Here is a 20,303-nt window from a genome sequence, read left to right on the forward strand (position 1 = left end):
GTTTCAAAACTATGTTTGTTTCTTTCATTTGCCTTTTCAGTTATTTGCGAAAATGACAGCAAAAAGGTTTCACAATAACTTTTACCTGTTGGTGCTCGAATTTGTAGTAGTTTTGGTTTCCAAAGAGGTTATGGGGTGTAATTACTTCGATTTGTCATATTTTAGTCACTTTTTATAGCCAAGCGTCACAGATTTTCAATACATCGATGAAAGAATGATAATTGAAATTCTTCTGATGCTCCCTGAAGACGTTTGTTTGGTTTCGTCTTGTCATAGAGGAAAGAGTGACGTTGGCAATTATTCTCTCTCTTTTTTCAAATAAGAAACGAAAATACTTAGTGTCTCTCCGTTTGTTCTGGTGTCGGTCCTTTACGAATGAAACAGTAAAATATTGAAAATGAGGCTGTTGGATTGGATTCTTTCATTGAGAAAGCGTGACAATTTTAAGCTCTGGTGTTGTCTAACAGTTGGCGTTAGGCCCTTTTAAGAAGAATTCTGGCATTTTGAACTTGAGAGTGTAATAGTTCAATATTTTGTTTTAATTGCTATCGCAATTTCTAATTAATAGGATGAATAAAAATCCATTGAGATGAAATTAGGAACATAGTAGCGAACATTTCAGATATGTTTTCTTGCTGTTTTGCCTTTCTCTATTGAAAGGCATTAGAATTGCTGGAAAAACCGACTATCGAACGGAGTCTCGGAGACCCATAGTGTTATATACCAATCGACTCAACTCGACGAGATCGGAAAATGTCTGTGTGTGTATGTGCTCTTTTAACCGAATTTTTTACCGCGCTATTTTCTCAGAGATGGCTTAACTGAATTCAACAAGCTTAGGCTCGTTTCAAAGCTAGTGTTGGGCCATTGATCAAGTTCGAAGATTAAATGGCTGCGACTTCTGGTTTCGGAGATATGATGATATAAGTGACGTAACCGACAAAACGCGTTGCTTTTTTACCGCGCTAGTTTCTCGGAGATGGCTAAACCGATTTCAACAAACTTAGGCTCGTTGGAAAGCTACTATTGAACCATTGATAAAGTTCTAAAATCAAATGGCTGTGACTTTTGGTTCCGGAGATATGATGGTATAAGTGACGTAACCTTCTGGGACTTTGATATTTTTCTAAGTCCCAAAAAGTCGATTTTTTCAAAAAAAAATTGTTTCGAGATGGAACTAAATCTTGACGTTTCATACAATTCTAAGATTTTTGGCATCAAATTTTTTTTCGATTTCGGAAATTTCATGTACGGTTTTTGATAAGAGTATAAAAGCTTTTTTATTTGAAAGAATTGAAAAATAAAATATCAATATCAATAATCGTTCGTATCAGTTGATTGATTGTGGTAATTTCACAACTTTCACTATTTCGCTTCCAGAATTGTAACAGTACATCTTGTTGACGACAAATATATTCTACCACATAAATAACACTGAACAAATGAGAGTAAAACAATACAACAGACCATGTTCTAGTTGCTTTTTTCATAGATTTACATACCCAAAGGAGGAAAACTTCATTCATATCGCGAATATTTCAATGGTTTAACTTCCGGATATGAATTCAAAACTTAAATTAAGACACTAAAATCAATACCGAAATCTAGTCAAGCAACGAGTTCCAAGAATCTAGCTCCAGAATCTAGAATTTCGATTCAATTCCAGAGTTTTAGTTTTAAATTTTATTCTGGTTCAGAACTCAGGTGGAGAAGAATCCAGGTTCTGAGCTCAGTTTCAGAATCTAATTAAAATCAGGCTTTAGAAGCGAATGAGAGCGCAACTTTAGCATTTGAGGTGATCGTTATCATCAAGAGTTTTATATATGTAGTTGAAGAACTAGTCTCTCGAGCTGTTCGAATTGATGATCTACGTCGATGAAATGAGCTGCTTCAGCATGACACATAGTAATACCTTTCTTCCTCTTCAATCTCATCTCAGGCGGAGGTGCATACATCTTTATCAAATTCCAGCGGCTTCTACCGAGTACGTTCTACACTGATAAAAATAGCTATGATCAATTCATATGTAAATAGCACTTCAATTGAATATTCTTCTTCATTTCAATCCAAAATCAAAGCAATTTGTTTTAAGATATCATGTTCAAATTCAGTTTCTTTTTTTCTTAGCCTAGATCCTTAATAACAAATGAGTAAACAGTTTATAAGGAATTGAACTATGCCCCAAATTCAAATTAAACGTTAAACGTCTAATGAAATTTAAAAACAGACAAAACTAAATGACCATATGTGTGAAGCTCAGCTCAGTAAAAAGCTCATAAATTCAAATCGAACTATGTTCGGATAGATATTTAGTTGCCAATTTTATTTCTTTGTAATTGCTTTGAAGCTCTCCAACTTGACTTGACAATTTTCCTAAGAGGTTTTCCTCAAAAGTGAATATCTGCAGTTTTAATGAAAAATAACCGACACGATAGGAGCATATAACACACAAAATAGATCCACAAAGAGTCTACTATCTGGCTTTATTTATTATTTCCCAACCGATTTTCTAATTTTAATGGGAGAAATTTCGTGCATTCAGAATTCAAACTCAACCTAACTTTATCGAATTTAATTTTTCATTCCATTGCTTGTCGCTTTTGAAGCGGTAATCAAAAGCTATCATGATTCGTTAGTAGTTCTTTGCTGAGTTTCATTTCCAGCCGCCCTGGCATCACTTGTTCGGGTCCAGTCACACTGACATTTATACGGCCGTCTCTTTCCTGAGCATCCTTCCGCACAGCATAAGTACATCGGATTCATTCATGACACATTCGGCAGTCAGTCAGTCAGTCATTCCCGAGTCGTCTTCTACATTGGTTTGCGGTGTGTTTTGCTGACAAATTCTCTAACTAGCCATCTTCATTCATAAAATCGTTCTGCATGCAGGCAGCACGCGTTATCGATTTTCGTTTGTGTTCTCGCTTACGCTCGTGAGTTCGGTGGCTGAAAAGGTGCGACAAGGTTAGCGACTGTTTCGTTTCGAAAAGATAAACAAATCATTGATTGATGCAAAGAATCTTGTGAAGTTCGAGGAATAGATTTTTGTTGTCATCGTTATCAATAGAACGGTCGGAAAAGGTTTAGGCATGTCGCCGACGCAAGAATAATGCTTCCAGTGGGATGCTGTACGGAGTTCTAGAAGTTTCAGCGGAAAAAAAGGTCTAGAAGATTGATGTGATAAAGTGTAACAGCGTAAAGTAAAATTTGTGCTCCTTATAAAGTTGAAGGTAATTTGAATCTTTGATTTCGAACAAGCAAATTAGACGAATTATGGTCCTAAAACACTGAAACATGTTACTATTGGATCCTTGATCACGAAATCAGAAAACATGGTTTGTGTATGAAGGACACTCGACTCGACGGATCTTATTTTATTACAGCGCATCACAATTCAATTGGGAAAATGCCGGCAAATAAAAATTGCACGAGAAGCCAATGTAATATGCAAGTTGTTGACATGCTTTTGCCATTTATTCCAATTAGCGCTGTTGCACTCCCGCACATATGAATCTGTTTTAAAATTTAGAAGCAGTGTAACAGGAAATTCAGAGCTACTGTTTTGTTTATTATTTGATTTCTTGAATTATTCGGTTAGTTCTATATTTAGTTCTTAATAATCACACCTGAAATTAAACCGAAAAAAGGGCTCTCGTTCGCAGTCCTATTATCTTCAAAATTTACTGCGGGATTGTAGTTTGAGATTTTGCACAAATTGAAAATAATTGAATTACACACGCGAATGCATAGTAAGCTGGGGAAGAAGGTGATCGAGCTAATTGTAATAAGTACAGATTAATGGTAATTTCCGAAAATTAAGATAGTTCTGGATAGGATTCTTAAAAATGTTCTGAACAGTTAGCTTATGAATAAGTAGCAAGCAAGAATCAGTAACCATGTTCCAGAGGGAGTGCAGTTAAAATTCTAATCCACATCCCAATTGACCCGCCATCCCCATCGGAAAGCAATGCACCAGATGTGGTTTATCGGGACTGTAGAATTATGCCGCATTCGGTCACAGTGCTTTCATTGCCACATGAACTCTCACTTTCTGACGTCTTCCACAGCAGTTTCGAGTTTCGTTGTGTGCGAGAGATGAAAAATTACTTCGGTTATCAAACATTTCAATTTCCGAGTTATGAAATCGAGGAGTTGTGGTAAACACATCATCATAGTCTATCGGGTTTAGGAAATTAGACGACAGCCGCTAGGAAGAAACCAGCCGGAAAAAGAATAACTGGGAAAGCAGATGATTGGACCTTCTAAATGCTAGTGGCTGCGTGGGAGAAATCGTGTAAAGTTTATTCGTCACGTAGGCCAATTTTTCCCTCTGTAGCACACATTGGTTCCAACAGCGGAATGATTTATTCTACAAGCGAACAATTGCAGCTTCATCCATCCATCATGGCATCGAAAAGCGTACCCCTTTTCTGAAGCATTTAGCCTTCGAAGTAAGATCGGTGAAGGGATGCTTCAATGCAACCAGCACCAGATTGCACTCCGCGAATGGATCAAAGTCACAGTAGAACACGTTGTGTTTCATCTTCGGTTTCTTTGTGTTGAGAACACTCACATGACAATTGAAATATGTTTACCATATGATGTGTTGAGTTCAGCATTAAGACACAAACTTCCGCAGAGATGGTTGTTGTTTTCAACAGCTTTGTTAAAAAAATATGCTACCGAACAGCTTTAAATTTAACATACCTTAAAGAACTAAGCATTAGAAGATCGTCTGCATACTGTTTGAGAATAGAGATTTATTTAAAAAATTTTAAAATATGAAATGGTATTCTAGATTCCTGAAACTTTCTATTACGAATGGCGATTAACACCATCTAAGCTACGAAGATTAAAATCGTTTCCAATAACAATCACTGGTAATTTGAATCCTTAAACTGGAACCTAAGTTTGTGGAAAAATGCTTCACGAGATTGAGGATCTCAACTGAGTTTGTAAAGGCATTTAGCCAGTGTTGTAGTTGCAATCAGAGAACAATTAGTCTGCTACTAACCAGCTTAAAGCAACACAATTTTTTCATTTTATTTTTGAATGCATTCAAACAATCTCTAGAAATGTTCTGAAATATACTAATCAACAGAAACACATTAAAAAGAGTGCTCCACTGCTTCCAGCTCTCTTCTTTTGAAACCAAGCTCTCTTCATTTGAAACAAAAAAAAACATACACCATTTTATTCGTAGTACTTGACACTCTGTTCGAAACTAGAATAAAGGAAAGGAATTGAAAAGTTCCAAAGAAAAAAGCCCATTTTTTTGTCTATATAAGTCCTAATTTAAAACCGAACAAAGCAATATTTTAGTTCAATTTAAAGTTTCGCATGAACTGAACAAAACTGAAATTTTTGGAAGAATCAATCAAATAGTTTTCAAAATATCATGGCAGCAGTTTCTGAAAAATCGTATTTTGAGGAAAACGCATTCAAAAGTTGAGCAGACTAAGCGCGCTCCGTATATCAACGAACTTCTAATCTAGAAAAATCCTTTCACTCACGTCTCTACATATTTTAGATTTTTTTCATCTGACACCCTACCTAATCTCTCAAACAAAACAGCCCCGTCCTCTCTTTCTCTTGTGCGATCTTTGGTTGTATGATGACAGTAAAGGGAAAAATGAGCGTCTGTTCATGGGTGGTTCGTGACAACGTCTGGCCCGTAGCGAAGAATTAGATCATCGTGAACTTATTCTCTAGATATCATCGTTCCGATATTTACAATATCATCCACATTAGAGATGCTCGGGTGAGCAATTTCTGAAACTCGGCCAGTTCCCTATCGAAAACCTTTCCTCGACCCGAACCCGAGAATTTTTTTTTCCAAACCCGGACCAGAAGTCCCGTACCCGATAAGTACGAAAATTCTTTACCTGTACCTGAACCTGAGGTTCTTTTTTGGGTCGGAATTTCGGGAATATCAGAAATCCGATCAAATTTGCAAACCCGACTCATACCCGTCTCTAATCTACATGGAGAAAGATGAAAGCACCAAACCGAATCCTGATCGTATAGTAAAGCAGAAACTAAAGAGGAAAACCGAGGCTAAGGTGGTCTCATCGTTTTACGCCTTGGATCGAGAGCTCCTGAATAAAGTAGACACTGTTATGTGGAAGCGTCAGACTTGAAATTCTTGGCTGAATTTATCCTCAATGTTCTGATTCAAGCTCGGAAAAAGTGTACTTCCAGTAAATAAATAATATATAAAAGTGCGATGTAAAAAATGTACTAAATATGAGTAAAAAGATTACATACAGAAAACAAGTGTGGCTCCTATTTCAAAAAGTATATCCCTCACAAAATAACGGAAATGAAATATTTCCTAGTTGAAAATATCGAACAAAAGTTTTATTCAAAACCGCCACCGGAAGTGCAAGAATAAATAATCGGAAACTTTGTATTTCATTACATTCAAACCGGTGACTTTCACACTCCTCCTGCGGCAATACATGCATACCAACGCTTGATCCAATTTTCCATACAAGTTTTATAGGCCGCCGAAGGTATGGCCTTTAGTTCATGCAGCGAATTCTCTTTTATGGTTTCTATGGTCTCAAAACGCGTTCCCCGCAATGACAATTTGAGTTTTGGGAATAGGAAAAAGTCACACGGGATATCTGGAGAGTACGGTGCTTGGTTGATGATATTGGTTGAGTTTTTGGCCAAAAACTGCGACACAACCAACGCTGTTTTTGAATGAAATTCAGCTTTTTTGGCACCAGCCAAGAAGCGACGCGTTCCAAACCCAAAACATCAGTTATAATGTGTTCGGCTGATCCATAAGAGATGCCCAAAAACACAGCAATATGCTCTCTAATCGATACAGAACGATTTCGCAACACGATTTTCTTCGCCGATTCAATGTTTTCTTCAGTAACAGATGTTGTTGGGCGGCCAGGGATCTCGTCATGATCCAAGCTTGTAGGACCACCTTTGAAGCGTTTATACCACTCGTATGCCTGTGTTTTTCCTAAACACGATTCACCAAAGGCCTTTTCTAACATTTTCAACGTTTCGGAACACTTAAATCCATTTGCAACACAAAATTTGAAGCACGCACGTTGTTCTAAATTTTCATCCATTATAAAAATCGCCACACGAAAAACTAATCGTACGATATGCGTCAAAATTTGACAGAATGTGTATAAAAATGTTGCCAACGTTGAGAGAATAAAAGTCTACCGATTGGACAAGCGCGGGAATTTTAAAATGAAAATTCCGGTTCTTTTTTGATCATAAGGTATAGCCAACCAAAGTAAGCGTTCCAACTTTTTTTCAAAAGACTTTGATTCACACTTTTCATAACTTAAGACTAATCTGTTATCCATTACTCTAAGAACATTTTATTCTTGATAAATTTACCTTTCTAATATCGATAAAAAGTATTCAATCGCTCAAAAAATAGTACAAATTAGCATTCCTATTTTTTCAGTCAGTTCGTTCCAAATTGTTTGTACTTCCTTGGTAGTCCGCGTAACTTTTCCCACACTTTAAATTCAGTAAGATAAAATTGAATATTATAAAACAATTTATTAGATTCTACATGAAGAGTTGTAGCAAGGATTTGAAAGATTTAGTACTTCCTGGGACCCCAAGTATTTCGGTAATTTTTTCGACGAAAACTTTCGGTAATAATAAGAAAGTTAACAGATTTTTCGGTAATAAAGGGTGAATTTTTAAGAGGTATAGGATTAGCTTCGAAAAGAAACAAAAAATTTGAGAAATTTGATGAACTCTTTATTGGAATCGGTAGAACCATCACTATAATTTAATGTTTGAGGAAGATTCCATGCAAATGTTAGTCCAATTTTGGGACACTCTCTCCAACATATCGGCCAGTATACCAAAAATAAATGCTTCAATATTGGCTTCCAGTGCGTCAATCGTTGCTGATTTATCCTTGTAGAAATGAGTCTTAACATGGCCCCACAAGAAATAGCCCAAAGGCGTTAAATCACACGATTTAGGCTGTCAATTGACGGGGTCAAAACGTGAGATAAACTGTTCACCGAAGGCGGCTCTCAATTTGATCATTGTTTTGCGTGCCGTGTGGGATGTGGTACCGTCTTGTTGAAAGTACATGTCATGTATGTCCAATTTTTCCATTTTGAGCAAAAAAAAAACGTAAAACATCACATGGTAGCACTCGCCATTCAAAGTAACTTTCCTCCCATCATTACCTTTGAAGAAGTACGGTCCGATGATGCAAATGCATCATAATCAGTGACTTTTTGGGATGCATTGGTAGCTCTTGCAATGCTTCTGGCTGGTCTTCACTCCATTTGCTTGTTGACATATCCATTCAACCAGAAATAAGCCTTGTCCCTGAACACAATTTTACGATAATAAAGTGGATTCCCTAATTTCTTAACTGAGCATGAATTTTGATAGTTAAATTCAGTAATTTGCAGACGTTGTTCGTTCGTGGATTGAAGATTCATGATTAAATTATAGACCAAACTGAACTAGTTTTACAATGACACAAGACACAATTCACGCGTGATCTGTCAAAAACAGTGTTGCCAAAAAGATACCAGTAAAAATCACCCTTTAGAAGTATATTGCACTGAAATTAAACGAATTATTACTGAGTGATAAGTTTCACGCAAGCTATTTTACAGAATTCTGTAACTGAAAATACAATTTTGACGATAAATCTGTATATAAACACCGGGTACGGTAAAAAAAACTTTAAATCGCTAAACTTCGGTAAATTCGATAATCAAGAAAAATCTACTGCCGAACGGCGAATAATTTGAAAGTGCTTTGAGAGTGAGAACCGGGTTGGCGTCTTACAAGGTCTTACAAGCCAGTTGTCGTGAATAATTCTGTACACTAAGAATCGGCTGCGAAATCTGTTGAAACAGAAAGGCCAAATTCCACCAAAGGAATGTAATGCCAAGACTTTGCTTTGCTTGAGAGTGAGAAATTATACTATGAATATTGTTTCAAACAAATTTTTTATGGAGCAAACAATCAAATTATCATCCATGATAAGGTTAACGTTCACTACAATTCTTAGTTGTGATGCATAAATGTTCAATTTTTCAGATTTTATGCGTGCTGCTATAAAATGATTGATGATTTGTCTGAAATACGTCACAATTCTCAGTTTTCAACATGTTCTTTTTATCCAAACGCGCTAAATGTGGATTTGTTGAACCTTGCAGATCAATATCATTTCTCAATAAAAAAGATGTATTGTTCAGAAAAAAATTCAAAAACTTATTGTGGATTTAGAATAAATATTGAGTTTACCGTTCTATTCGCTAATTTATATCATTGAGCTCGATATTTTTTTGACAAGTCGTCAAAATTACTTTACCGAACGCTCTGTAGTCTATTCAATCACCGAACTAATTACTAATTACATTCAGCTGATGAAAATTGGGTAAAAATTGTCGAATTTTGCAACATTTTCTAAGTGTGTAAAGAGCACCAAATCCATCCAATACTGTATTCTCTTGTAAAGGGACTTTAATTATTTCTATCTCCGCATTCCTCCCAAGAGAGACAGGTCATTTAGGTCAGCTCAGGTTCAGATTCCAGATTTCGGTCCAGCATTCAGGTTCAGAATTTAATTCCAGAACACAGATATAGGATTCAGTTCTCGAATCCAGGACTAAAATTCTGGTCCAGATTCCATATTCAGAATTTAGGGGCACTTTACATTCTTAAAAAATAAGGTATTGTTGCAAAACGCAAAAAAAAAAAAACAGTTTTCTTCACTGTCGTTGAGTGGAAATTGAAAAAAGAAAAACCATTTTTTTGGCTCATTTTTCTTAATAAACTGATGCTTTTCTCGTGGAAATTTATCTAGCAGTGGCTGAGAAAACTGCTCTTTTGCGTTCTTCAACAATGGTTGTTTTCCAGAAACTGTAAGAAGGAGGTTAAAGTCCAGAATCTAGATCCGGGTTCAGAACTCAGGTTCAGCTTAATAATTCAGGTTAACAATCTAGGTCTGGAATTCAGGTTCGAGATTCAAGTCCAGAGTACAGAGTCAGTACAGGTCAAGAATCCGGAAACAGAACTCAGATTCTGGTTTTAAATTTACATCTAATCAATCCAGATCAAGGCTCACAATTCAAGTAAAGATCTCGAATTCAGGTCAAAACTCAGTCAAAGATTCAGAATTGAGGTCCAAAATCCAAGGTTCGAGGTCAAGCCTAGAATCCAGATCAAGAAGTCAGGTTCAGAATCGAGGTCCAGACCTAGAGCCCAAGAATTCACGTCCAGGCTCCGGACTTAGTTTCAGAATTCAGATTTCCAGAATCTAGGTTCTGAATCCTGGTTCAGAATTTAGGTCCGGAATCCTGATCCAAAATCTGATCTAAATCGAGGAACTTACCATATTACCAGTGGCGTCTCGTCCTCATGTGCCTTGTGCACTGCACAACCTTGTGCACTGCACAACCGGTCGAATTGAAGGAATGAACTGCGTTCCCAACCCCATCCAAATTCAATTATTTTTTTGGAATTTATTCGATGGAAGAAGTTTGGAACGCACCGAAATTGCGTGTATTAACACGCATCTCATATACATCAGACATAAAATTTCAAGTATCTGTTGTCGCTGTGTTAGTGTCTTTTCCGTGCACATGAGTTACTGCACAGATTCAAGAAGAAAAAGAATTACTCAGCTCAGCTCTGAGATTTGTTTGTTTAATAAAAAATCCCATCCGGAAGTATATTGTTATCTCATTGTATTGAAAAACACAAGCTAATCTCCATTCCTCAATCTTTAGTTTTCATTCATAACGAACTGTTACATCTGCTATTATACCACATAAGCAGTGTACAACTAGGCAATTTAGTCACGAGACGCCACTGCATATTACTAGTCCAGTTTCAGATTTTGACTCAAATTGAAGGCTAGGATTTGAAACTGGGTTTGGTTCTGAACCAAGACATCACATTATTGGTCCAAGTTCTGATCTTGGACTTTGACCCGCCATATAACTAGCCCAGATCGAGTATCTGGATCGATTTCACAGTAAGTTCGAGGCAAATGAGCGTGGTTTTCTATTTGTATTTATATCATTGGATTATGTCTCTTTCAATACCTATTTACATGATTTTAAAACGACCCACCGTGTACGTAATCGAAATAATACGAACGAAAATGAGGAATATTCAAAGCAGTGTATATTCGATTTTGCCAGAAATATGTGCCCCGATACTGTTTCGGTACAATAGATCATCCCCGCATCGCGACACGAACGAAATACCATTTTCAATTATGAAATGATCACTTGCACTCTTGTCGTGTAACAATAAAGCCCCAGGGATAGACAGAATCACATTCAACATGTTGATAAATCTTCCTGATTCTACCAAAGGTGTTGCTTACTGATTTGAGAGATAAGTGATAATTGTAGCAATTCAAAATATATAGAAACCTATCTTTTCTGTGTCCGAGAATTGTTCTGTAAAATTGAAATTACTTATTCTCCTCTTAATTCTCTTTTCCCTGGTTAGCACACATCCAACGATGATTTCCAACCAAATTCAAATCACGCTGGCAGTGCTGTCAATCCTGCTGCTGGCTGCCATGCTGCGTTCCACACGAGCAGAGCTGTTCACAGCCTTGGCCGACATGGAAGAACTGATGGAGACCGAGGCAGTACTGATAACCAACCTCGAAAAGTACATCCGAGTGCAGGAGGAGAAACTGGATCAGTTAAAACTGTAAGTTATTTTTTTTGAAGATTCTGTTATGATGGCCAATCGATTGTTCTAAATTTACAGGAGGAGTGCCGAATATCAGCGGGAGCACGCGGAAGCCGCCAAAGACATCAGCACCTACCTGTCCAATCCGGTCAATGCGTTTCTGCTGACGAAGCGATTGACAACGGATTGGCGCGAGGTGGAAAGTCTGATGTCGTACGATGTCGGGGCGGATTTTCTGGAGAACGTTACGAACTACCGGGACGTGTTGAAGTTCCCGTCGGACGAGGATCTGAACGGGGCGGCGGTGGCGTTGATGCGCCTACAGGACACCTACAATTTGGACACGGCTTCCGTTGCCCGCGGTGAACTGAACGGTGTCCAGTACAGTACGGAAATGTCCGCTGGCGATTGTTTCGAGCTGGGCCGGCAGACTTACCTGAACGGAGACTACTACCACACGATGCTGTGGATGCGCGAAGCGATGGACCGGCTCTCGCAGGAGGTTAACCGAACGACAACGAAGGCGGATGTACTGGAGTATCTGGCATTTTCCACGTTTAAACAAGGTTGGTGATTTAGGGGTTTGTCTGTTTAAGTTTGAAAAGGTCATGGTTGTTGGTTCATCATTTCTTCGAACCTAGTAGCTTTGAACCGAAAGAGTCCGTGTGCTTATTGAATAATTGAAAATGTTCTTCAAGACAGAATAGTAGGCCGGGAGCGCGGTATTCTGAAATCCAGTATCGATTGTTGTAGCAACAGACGATGCAATTCACTGTTGATTCCACTCCTTTCACTGGATGAGCGGCGAAGCCGCAGAATAATCGCAGCATGCTTGCATCAAAGAAAATAAATCGATTGCACACACCGGCATGAAACCGCTTTGACACGGTAGTGTCAAAGTATTTGACAGTTCGTTTTAAAATTAGGCAAGGGTTCAAAATCGGTAGTTCACGGTTTCCATTTGAAACATGGTCTGTGACCTTTTTATTAATACTAAAACCATTCTTGCCATTCTGTCGTCTGCACATCTTCGAACCACGGTGTACAAGGTGAAGCGACAAGCATAAGGTTTGGAGAATAATGCAAATAGCAAATGGTAAAACAGATCGTGATGCTGCGCCCTTCTTCGGTGCATGACTGGGGCAACTCGAGTTGCGAGTTGGCAGTTTGTGTTGGTTCTCAGGGAGAGGCAATCAATACATGAAAGCTCCTTGGTCTGCCTTCGGCTTAATATGATGCAGATTTTTTTTTTCATTCTACCGTTATAAATTGACAGAAATGAAACTGTTTTGCTATGCATCTGACACAAGTGGGTGAAACATCATTGTGTTTTTTTGTTTTCAACTGAATTTCACCTATTTTCGAAAGGTTATTAAAATTATCTTTTCGTTTCGTCTCTAACGCATCAGTGCAAAGCAATTCAAAATTAACTACTAATCCGCCGTATCAGTTCAACTGGAACCAATGAACCGATTTAATGTTGGACAGTATTGCGCCAATCACTAAATTGAAGTGCGATGAATGAATTTATGAATGATAATCATGCAAGTCGACTAGCGCGTGATTTCATTAATTTAAGTTAACATTGCATTGAATAAACATAATTTTGAAGGGAGCAATTTGTCGATATCCTTTTTTCTGATTCAATGATGGTAACATCAGTGTAGATAATTTGCATGAAACTTTGCATGTGTGATCGGTATGGCAAATAAAGTATTTTGCTCAATGCCTAGAGATTTTTTTCACTCAAGACCAATTTTTGAAAAGGACGTATGCGTTTGAAGCAACATTATTTGTAAACAATTTTAACTTGAAAAGAACTTTTTTTTGACTTTCAAGCAAACAAATATTATTTTTCGAGCTATGCTCAATGAAAAAAGTTAGCTGAGAGCTACTTTCTGCAGCCATTTTTGAGATATATGAGAAACAAAACTTAGAAAATGGATATTTTCTAGGTTTTGTTTCTTTTTGCCTCGCAATCACTGTGAAAACCGACTTTTGAATCGAGGCCCGGAGGGCCGAGTGTCATATACCATTCGACTCAGTTCACCGAGTACGCAAAATGTCTGTGTTTGTGTGTGCGCGTGCAAGTGTGTGCATGTGTGTGTGTGTGTGTGTAACGTTTTTTTTTGCACTAACTTTTCTCGGGGATGGCTGAACCGATTTTCACAAACTTAAATTCAAATTAAAGGGCTTGTGGTTTAAACAGGTTTTACAAGTTAGTCTGGTTCTCCATCGCCAAATTTATTATTTTCGTTATTCTTTTGAAATTTTGAATAAAGTATTCTTTGACGTCAAATACAATTGAAACAACTGTTTTCGAGCTATTTCGAAAACAAAATCGAAACAAAATTCTTGGTTTATTAAAACATATTTTTCATAAATTATGTGTGGTTTTCCATAAACATCCTGTACTGTACTTAACGTTACAATATTGGTGATATAGTTTGCGAAAAATAATAAGTCAATAGTCGTTTTTTTGTAAGTGCTATGTATATTATGTTAGTTTGTTAGTGTACCTTGTACTTAATTTTAATTAATTTATATATCATTTGATTGTGAATATCTGCTGGTACAAAAGGTTTTATGCCTGCTGGAGAGAGAGACTTAATAAGTATCAACTTCAGTGTGCTTTTCCCTGAATCAACTTAAATAAATAAATTTGATATGTGTACTAGAGATGGGCAATTCGTTCACGAACGGTTCAAAAGATCTAGTTCTCTTGAAAGAATGAATGAGCAATAGTTCTTTTTTCGAGAACGGTAGTTCCTCTGTTTAAAGTTGCGGGACCCTTTTTTTGCTCAACCTTTTTTCGAGAACGATAGTATCACGAATCCACAGTTCTTTTGTGTGACCTTTTTTTTGCTCGCCTGGGACTGGTTAGAAAATCAGTTGAAAAATTCAGAATTTCAGGGTTCATGAGTTTAGTTCTAGAATACTGGACTTGAATTCCGAATCTGAACTAAGGAACTGAATGTAATTCCAAAATCTAGTTCCAGAGAACAAATTTCGCATTCAAATCCAGCATGCAGGTTCTGATGTCTAATCTGAATCCAGGAATTGAATGCTGGAGCAGAATTCGGGAACTAAATTCTGAATCTGAATTCAGGAAGTAAATACTGAAACTAAGTTCAGGGATAGAGTTCTGGTCCAAAAGTCAGTTCCAAAATTTTGGCTCGGAGTTTAGATCTAAAATGTTGTTCCAAAGTCGAGATCCATAATTCTATCCATATGAAATTTTGTTTCGTAAATGCTCCTGCATCAGAATTCTTGTTACAAATTCCGAACCTAAATTAGGGCGAGAATCAGAACGAGTTGGCTCAAGTGGCACACGGAAAGACCGAAATTAGCATTTTGGCGAAAAAATTAGTTGATTTTCTGATTTTAGTTAGTTATTTTTTGAGACAACTAAAAAAATCTTACTTTTGCTAATTTAGATTTTTTATTTCTGATTCTCTTAATAATAATAAAATATTTGTTGAAATGGCTATTTTTTTTAGTTGAATTCACCAATTAAACGTGCTGTCATTTCTTAGCTAAGGCACGCTTCATATCCATTCAACTAATTTTTTAGTTGAATTAGAGAAATAAAACGTTGTTTTCAACCAACATAAATGGTTGAATTGGTTTCTGCAATTAGCAGCTATATGGCGCTCGTTAACACCGTAATGACTACTAGCCACTAGATGGCACACTACTACCGAAAAAAATTTCAGTCGCGGTTATCTTTTCTATATTTGCAGGTATAAATACGATGTTGTATTGGAGAAAAAGACATAAGCGAAACATATAAATAGAATCAAAGTTTCTGATTTTAATAACGAAATTAGTTGTCAATGAGAATTTCGTGTTGGATTGAAATATTGCTGGTTTGTGTCCTGAATATTCGCCACCTAAACACATTCTCTAAAAATAAGAGTTTTTTTCAGCACAGTAAATTCTAAATTTTAACTAATTTTATAGTTATTTTGGAAATTTTGTTGTTAAAATCAACTAATTCAAAAACAGTAATACGAATTAGGCGCAGAGCTAATTTCGGTCGTTCCGTGCACGTTTCCCTCGTTAGTGGGCCTTTAGATTTGAAAATTTAGCCTCAGAATCTAGAATTAGAATTCAGTTCCAGTCTTAGGATAAAATTCTTAACTACTTAAATGACGCAATATTCCACTCGTACAGAACTTTACATACTCCAAACAGGCGCGCTCCCAGAAAAAAAATTTAGAAGGGGGTTTCAGTACATCATGGTCAATTTCCTTACGCATGGAAATATGTATAGAATTACTTGAAAAAATTGATATAGTCGCTTGTTGAAATTTATTCATTTTATAACTAACTTGAATATGACGACTTTCGCGCTAAATCATATTCGCAGTTGGCAGAATTTTCTCAGATTTGAATAAAACTTTCTGGACGTGTAGACATTGTCCTGAAATGTCACATTGCATACTTTGTTCTAGACTGTTTTAAAAAGTGCTAAACAATTCTATGTTTCAAATCAGTTGAGACGAAAAATAACAAATTTCAAATTTGTTTCTGATTTGTCTGTATGTGTGTGTATGTGTATGTATGTATGTAACATTTTTTGCAATAACTTTTCTCGGAGATGGCTGAACCGATTCTCACAAACTTAGATTCAAATGAAAGCTATAATTGTCCCATACAAAGTTCCTGAATTTTATTTTGATCCGACTTCCGGTTCCGGAATTACAGGGTGATTAGTGAAAAAATTTCATCCGGATCCGACTCCCGGTTCTGAAATCATAGGGTAAAATGTGTTTAAAATTGGATACCGTCACTTAAATAGGCGAAACAAAAAACGCAAAAAAATCTCAAAACTACACAAATTAATAGCCATTGTCAGTAGGCAACAAAACAAACCGATCCCGGCTATCCTGGTTCCCGGTATCCGGTTCCGGAAGTATCGGAAATAGTGGTCATATATTCCAAAATGGATCTCACTCACTTTTCTCAGTGATGGTTTGACTGATTTCCACAAACTTAGATTCAAATGAAAGGTCTCACGGTCCCATACAAAATTTCATTTGGACCCGACTTCCGGTTCTGGAATTATAAAGTAAAGTGTGTAAAATATTGTATACCATCACTTGACTAAACAGGCGAAACAAAGAATAGCGAATTTTAAACCGGACTCAAAACCGATAACCCCAATCTTAGGGTCAAATGAAAGGTCTTATGGTCGTATTAAAAATTACTGCATATATTCGGATACAACAAAAATTTAAATCGTCGGCAAAATCTTTGAAATTTTAAAAAATCTAGTAGAGTTTTCACGTCATGTTGGTTGATGGCCGTACGAACCGACTTCGATTATACCGGTTCTGGAAGTACATACAATAGTGAACCCACTTCGTTTTCTTAAGGATGACCTGCGCGAGCCATTTCCAATTCCTTGGTTTCTTTCTAAAATCGAAGAGAAACATTTTAAATAGAATACCATAATATTGAATATGAGAAAGGCATCGTTACACCACTAGGTGTATTAAAACAGGTTTTTTAACTAAATTTACAGTGTCTTATTATCAAAAACTAAACTAAACTGATAGTTATTATCATCCAAAAATTCAATGAATCCATATTTGAGAGAAGATTTCAAAAAATACTGGTTGACCGATATTTGCAAAAAGTCGTTTCGGTAATGGCCAAGAAAAAGAGTTTTAGTTAAAAATCCTTTGTTTTTTTTTCTCTAAAACTGTCCGCCTTACAATGTATGGACGGTTGGAAGGGATCATAATAACTTACCTTGTGACAAAGTTCCGTTGAATTCGAAAGTGGTGTTCTTTTTTGTAAATTGACTAAAATTTAAAAACCGATTTTTTTCAGTCTAGAATTCGATTAAACGAATTTCGCACTGAATCGTATTCAGAGTTGGCCGCATATAAGCTTTATCAAAAAAAGCCACTTCATTTTTCTAAAATTGATGTAGGCCATCTTTTGAAAAGAAACTAGACACTTTCACTCTTTGCAAATAATTAGAGTAGAAAAATGACAAATCCGGGACGTTTGAAGAGAAAAAAGTTTTTCTAGTTCTTGCAATGTATGAATGGTTGCTAGGAAACTTAATCACTTATCTTGGGACAAAATTTAATCAAAATCAATAATGGTTTTGCTTTGTAAATCAATTTAAATTTTTTAAATAAATTGTTTCATTGTTGGACTCGATAAGGATTTTTTTCAGTAGTTTCATTGAAAAATTTGACTCATTTTGTGAAAAACACTTGTTTGTATGATTTCATTTTCGACAATACCTCTCAAAAAAAAAAAAAATATTTTACACTTCGGTGAAATAACAAAAAGTGTTTTGCAAACAGCATTAACTTTACGACTGTCTAGCGGTTTATGTTGAGCCGCCAGGTCGCGCTAGCAGTTCAATGTTAGACTGCTACGCACTGATGAGTCTAAGATGAAACGTAAAATCAATTTGAAAACGGGTATGTGCACCTATTTGGGGGTAAAAAAGTAAGCCTTTTTCACCTTGAAATAACTAATTATGGTTTGTTCGCGCCAATATCTGGACATCCTTGAGTACGTATAGCTCTAGAAATAACTTTTGGTGATACTTCAAGGTGATTAGATCGAAGATGACGGCGAAAGAAGATACCCGCTTGACTCCGAATGTAATTTACACTTTGCTATCAAGTAGATATGGGCTTCTGTGGTTTAGTCGATTAAATACGTGTTTTATGATCTAATGTTTCTCGGTTCAAGCCGCGCTGTTGCTATCAGTTTTTTGTTTTTTTATTTCATGTAATTTTCAAATCACAAAGTAAACAATTAACATATGATTTTTTTAGGTAACATGCAAACCGCTTTGCTGATGACCAACGAGCTGCTGGAGCTGGTGCCGAATCACGAGCGAGCCGTCGGTAACAAAGCTTACTACGAGAAGGAACTGCAGAAGGAAGCCTCTCAGAAAGCACTGCGAGGAGATGACGGCAGCGAAGACGTACCGGTCGACACAACCATCGTATGTCCCTGAATATTTAACTTGATAAGTTGTCAAAAAAAAATTATATCTGTTTTTTTTTCAGCAATTCCGCACCGATAGTGGTCCCAACGTGTACGACAGTTCCGAGCGGAAACTCTACGAACAGCTATGCCGGGGTGAGGCCAACCGTTCGGTGGCGGATACCTCCAGGCTCACGTGTCGGTACGTAACAAACAAATCGGCCTTCCTGCGGATTGCCCCGCTCAAGCTGGAGGAAGCTCATCTCAAGCCGTACATCGTCATCTATCACGACGTGATGTCCGATAAGGAAATCGATGTAATGAAGCGGCTGGCTAAACCACGGTTCCGCCGAGCCACGGTACAGAATTACAAAACCGGAGAATTGGAGGTGGCCAACTACCGAATTAGCAAATCCGCTTGGCTCAAGGACGAAGAACATCCGTACGTGAAAACGATTGGACAGCGGGTTGAAGACATGACCGATCTGGCGATGTCAACGGCAGAGGAACTTCAGGTTGTCAACTATGGAATCGGTGGTCACTACGAACCCCATTTCGACTTTGCCCGTCGGGAGGAGAAAAACGCTTTCAAAAGTCTCGGAACGGGGAACCGCATCGCGACGGTGTTGTTCTATGTGAGTTTCGTTGATTTCGTTTTCCTAGTGAAACTGTATAATAATCATTTGTTTGGTTTTGTTTTGACCAGATGAGTGACGTAGCCCAGGGTGGAGCAACGGTGTTCCCCAGCATTCGGGTAGCTCTGTGGCCGAAGAAGGGAACGGCCGCCTTCTGGTACAATCTGCATGCATCGGGCAATGGTGATTATGCGACACGCCACGCGGCCTGTCCGGTTCTCACCGGTACCAAATGGGGTAAGGTTTCATTTTTTTTTGCTCGGGATCGATTGATCTAATCTCTCTCTCTCTCTCTCTTTCTCTCAGTGTCCAACAAGTGGATCCACGAACGTGGTCAGGAATTTCGGCGACCCTGCGAACTTCGGCCCGATCATCCGGAAGAGTTCTGACAGCGGATTGTCTACGAGGACGAACTGGACGAGTTGAGGAGTGTGGATGATGTGACGTGAATAAGTGTGTTTTTTTTAACCAAAACTGCATAGGAAAAGTTGACCGTACCTACCTAGGATAAGCCAGTGAACACCAAAATTACTCATTTTAGCTCTCTTTTTTAATAGCAGTAATTTAGGTTTTTTTTTAAGTTTAAAAAAAAATTAGTGGATTCAACAACGAATCTTCATTGCCATATAATTTAGTAGGACTTATGGGGACGTCCATAAACCACGTAGAACTAAAGCGAGATGGGAATGTTGTTTTGGAAAAAAACATCCACAAACATTAGACACTAGATGGAAAAGTGCCAAATATCCGGTTTACCTGGTTTATGAACGATCCCTTACTATATTCACGTATACTTCGCTTCTACTTTGCATTTAAACATAACCCAAGGCCCAAACACGTTCGAGTGCGAAAACTCCGCGGACGAATTGTAAATGTAAATACGATCCATTTGTCGGTTGTCCTATAACCGAATACTTTTTTTCTTCTTCCATCTTGTAACAGATTTCAGTTAGTAAAATTACTTAACACAGATAACCAAGGGGATTTCTTTACTCATTCTCCGAAAAACAATAAACAGAA

General features: G+C 37.4%; 1 protein-coding gene across 1 annotated transcript; it reads left to right on the forward strand.

Annotated features, from left to right (window-relative positions):
• Positions 1 to 2,787: 2,787 nt before the first annotated feature.
• LOC131426197 (prolyl 4-hydroxylase subunit alpha-1-like) lies at positions 2,788 to 20,258 on the forward strand. Its single transcript, XM_058588747.1, has 7 exons — positions 2,788 to 3,230; positions 11,491 to 11,700; positions 11,761 to 12,248; positions 18,495 to 18,667; positions 18,732 to 19,283; positions 19,355 to 19,520; positions 19,590 to 20,258. The coding sequence occupies exons 2-7, from the start codon at positions 11,504 to 11,506 to the stop codon at positions 19,670 to 19,672; spliced, it is 1,659 nt and encodes a 552-aa protein (XP_058444730.1). The 5' UTR covers positions 2,788 to 3,230; positions 11,491 to 11,503; the 3' UTR covers positions 19,673 to 20,258.
• The last annotated feature ends 45 nt before the right edge of the window (positions 20,259 to 20,303 follow it).

Source organism: Malaya genurostris, chromosome 1 (assembly GCF_030247185.1).
Source record: "Malaya genurostris strain Urasoe2022 chromosome 1, Malgen_1.1, whole genome shotgun sequence".
Taxonomy (NCBI): domain Eukaryota; kingdom Metazoa; phylum Arthropoda; class Insecta; order Diptera; family Culicidae; genus Malaya; species Malaya genurostris.

Bases quoted from the DNA above. Each gene is read 5' to 3' on its own strand.
- LOC131426197 (XM_058588747.1), top strand. From the start codon at position 11,504: ATGATTTCCAACCAAATTCAAATCACGCTGGCAGTGCTGTCAATCCTG. The intron at 19,284-19,354 runs GTGAGTTTCGTT...TGTTTTGACCAG, and splicing joins TCGCGACGGTGTTGTTCTAT to ATGAGTGACGTAGCCCAGGG. The intron at 19,521-19,589 runs GTAAGGTTTCAT...TCTTTCTCTCAG, and splicing joins TCTCACCGGTACCAAATGGG to TGTCCAACAAGTGGATCCAC.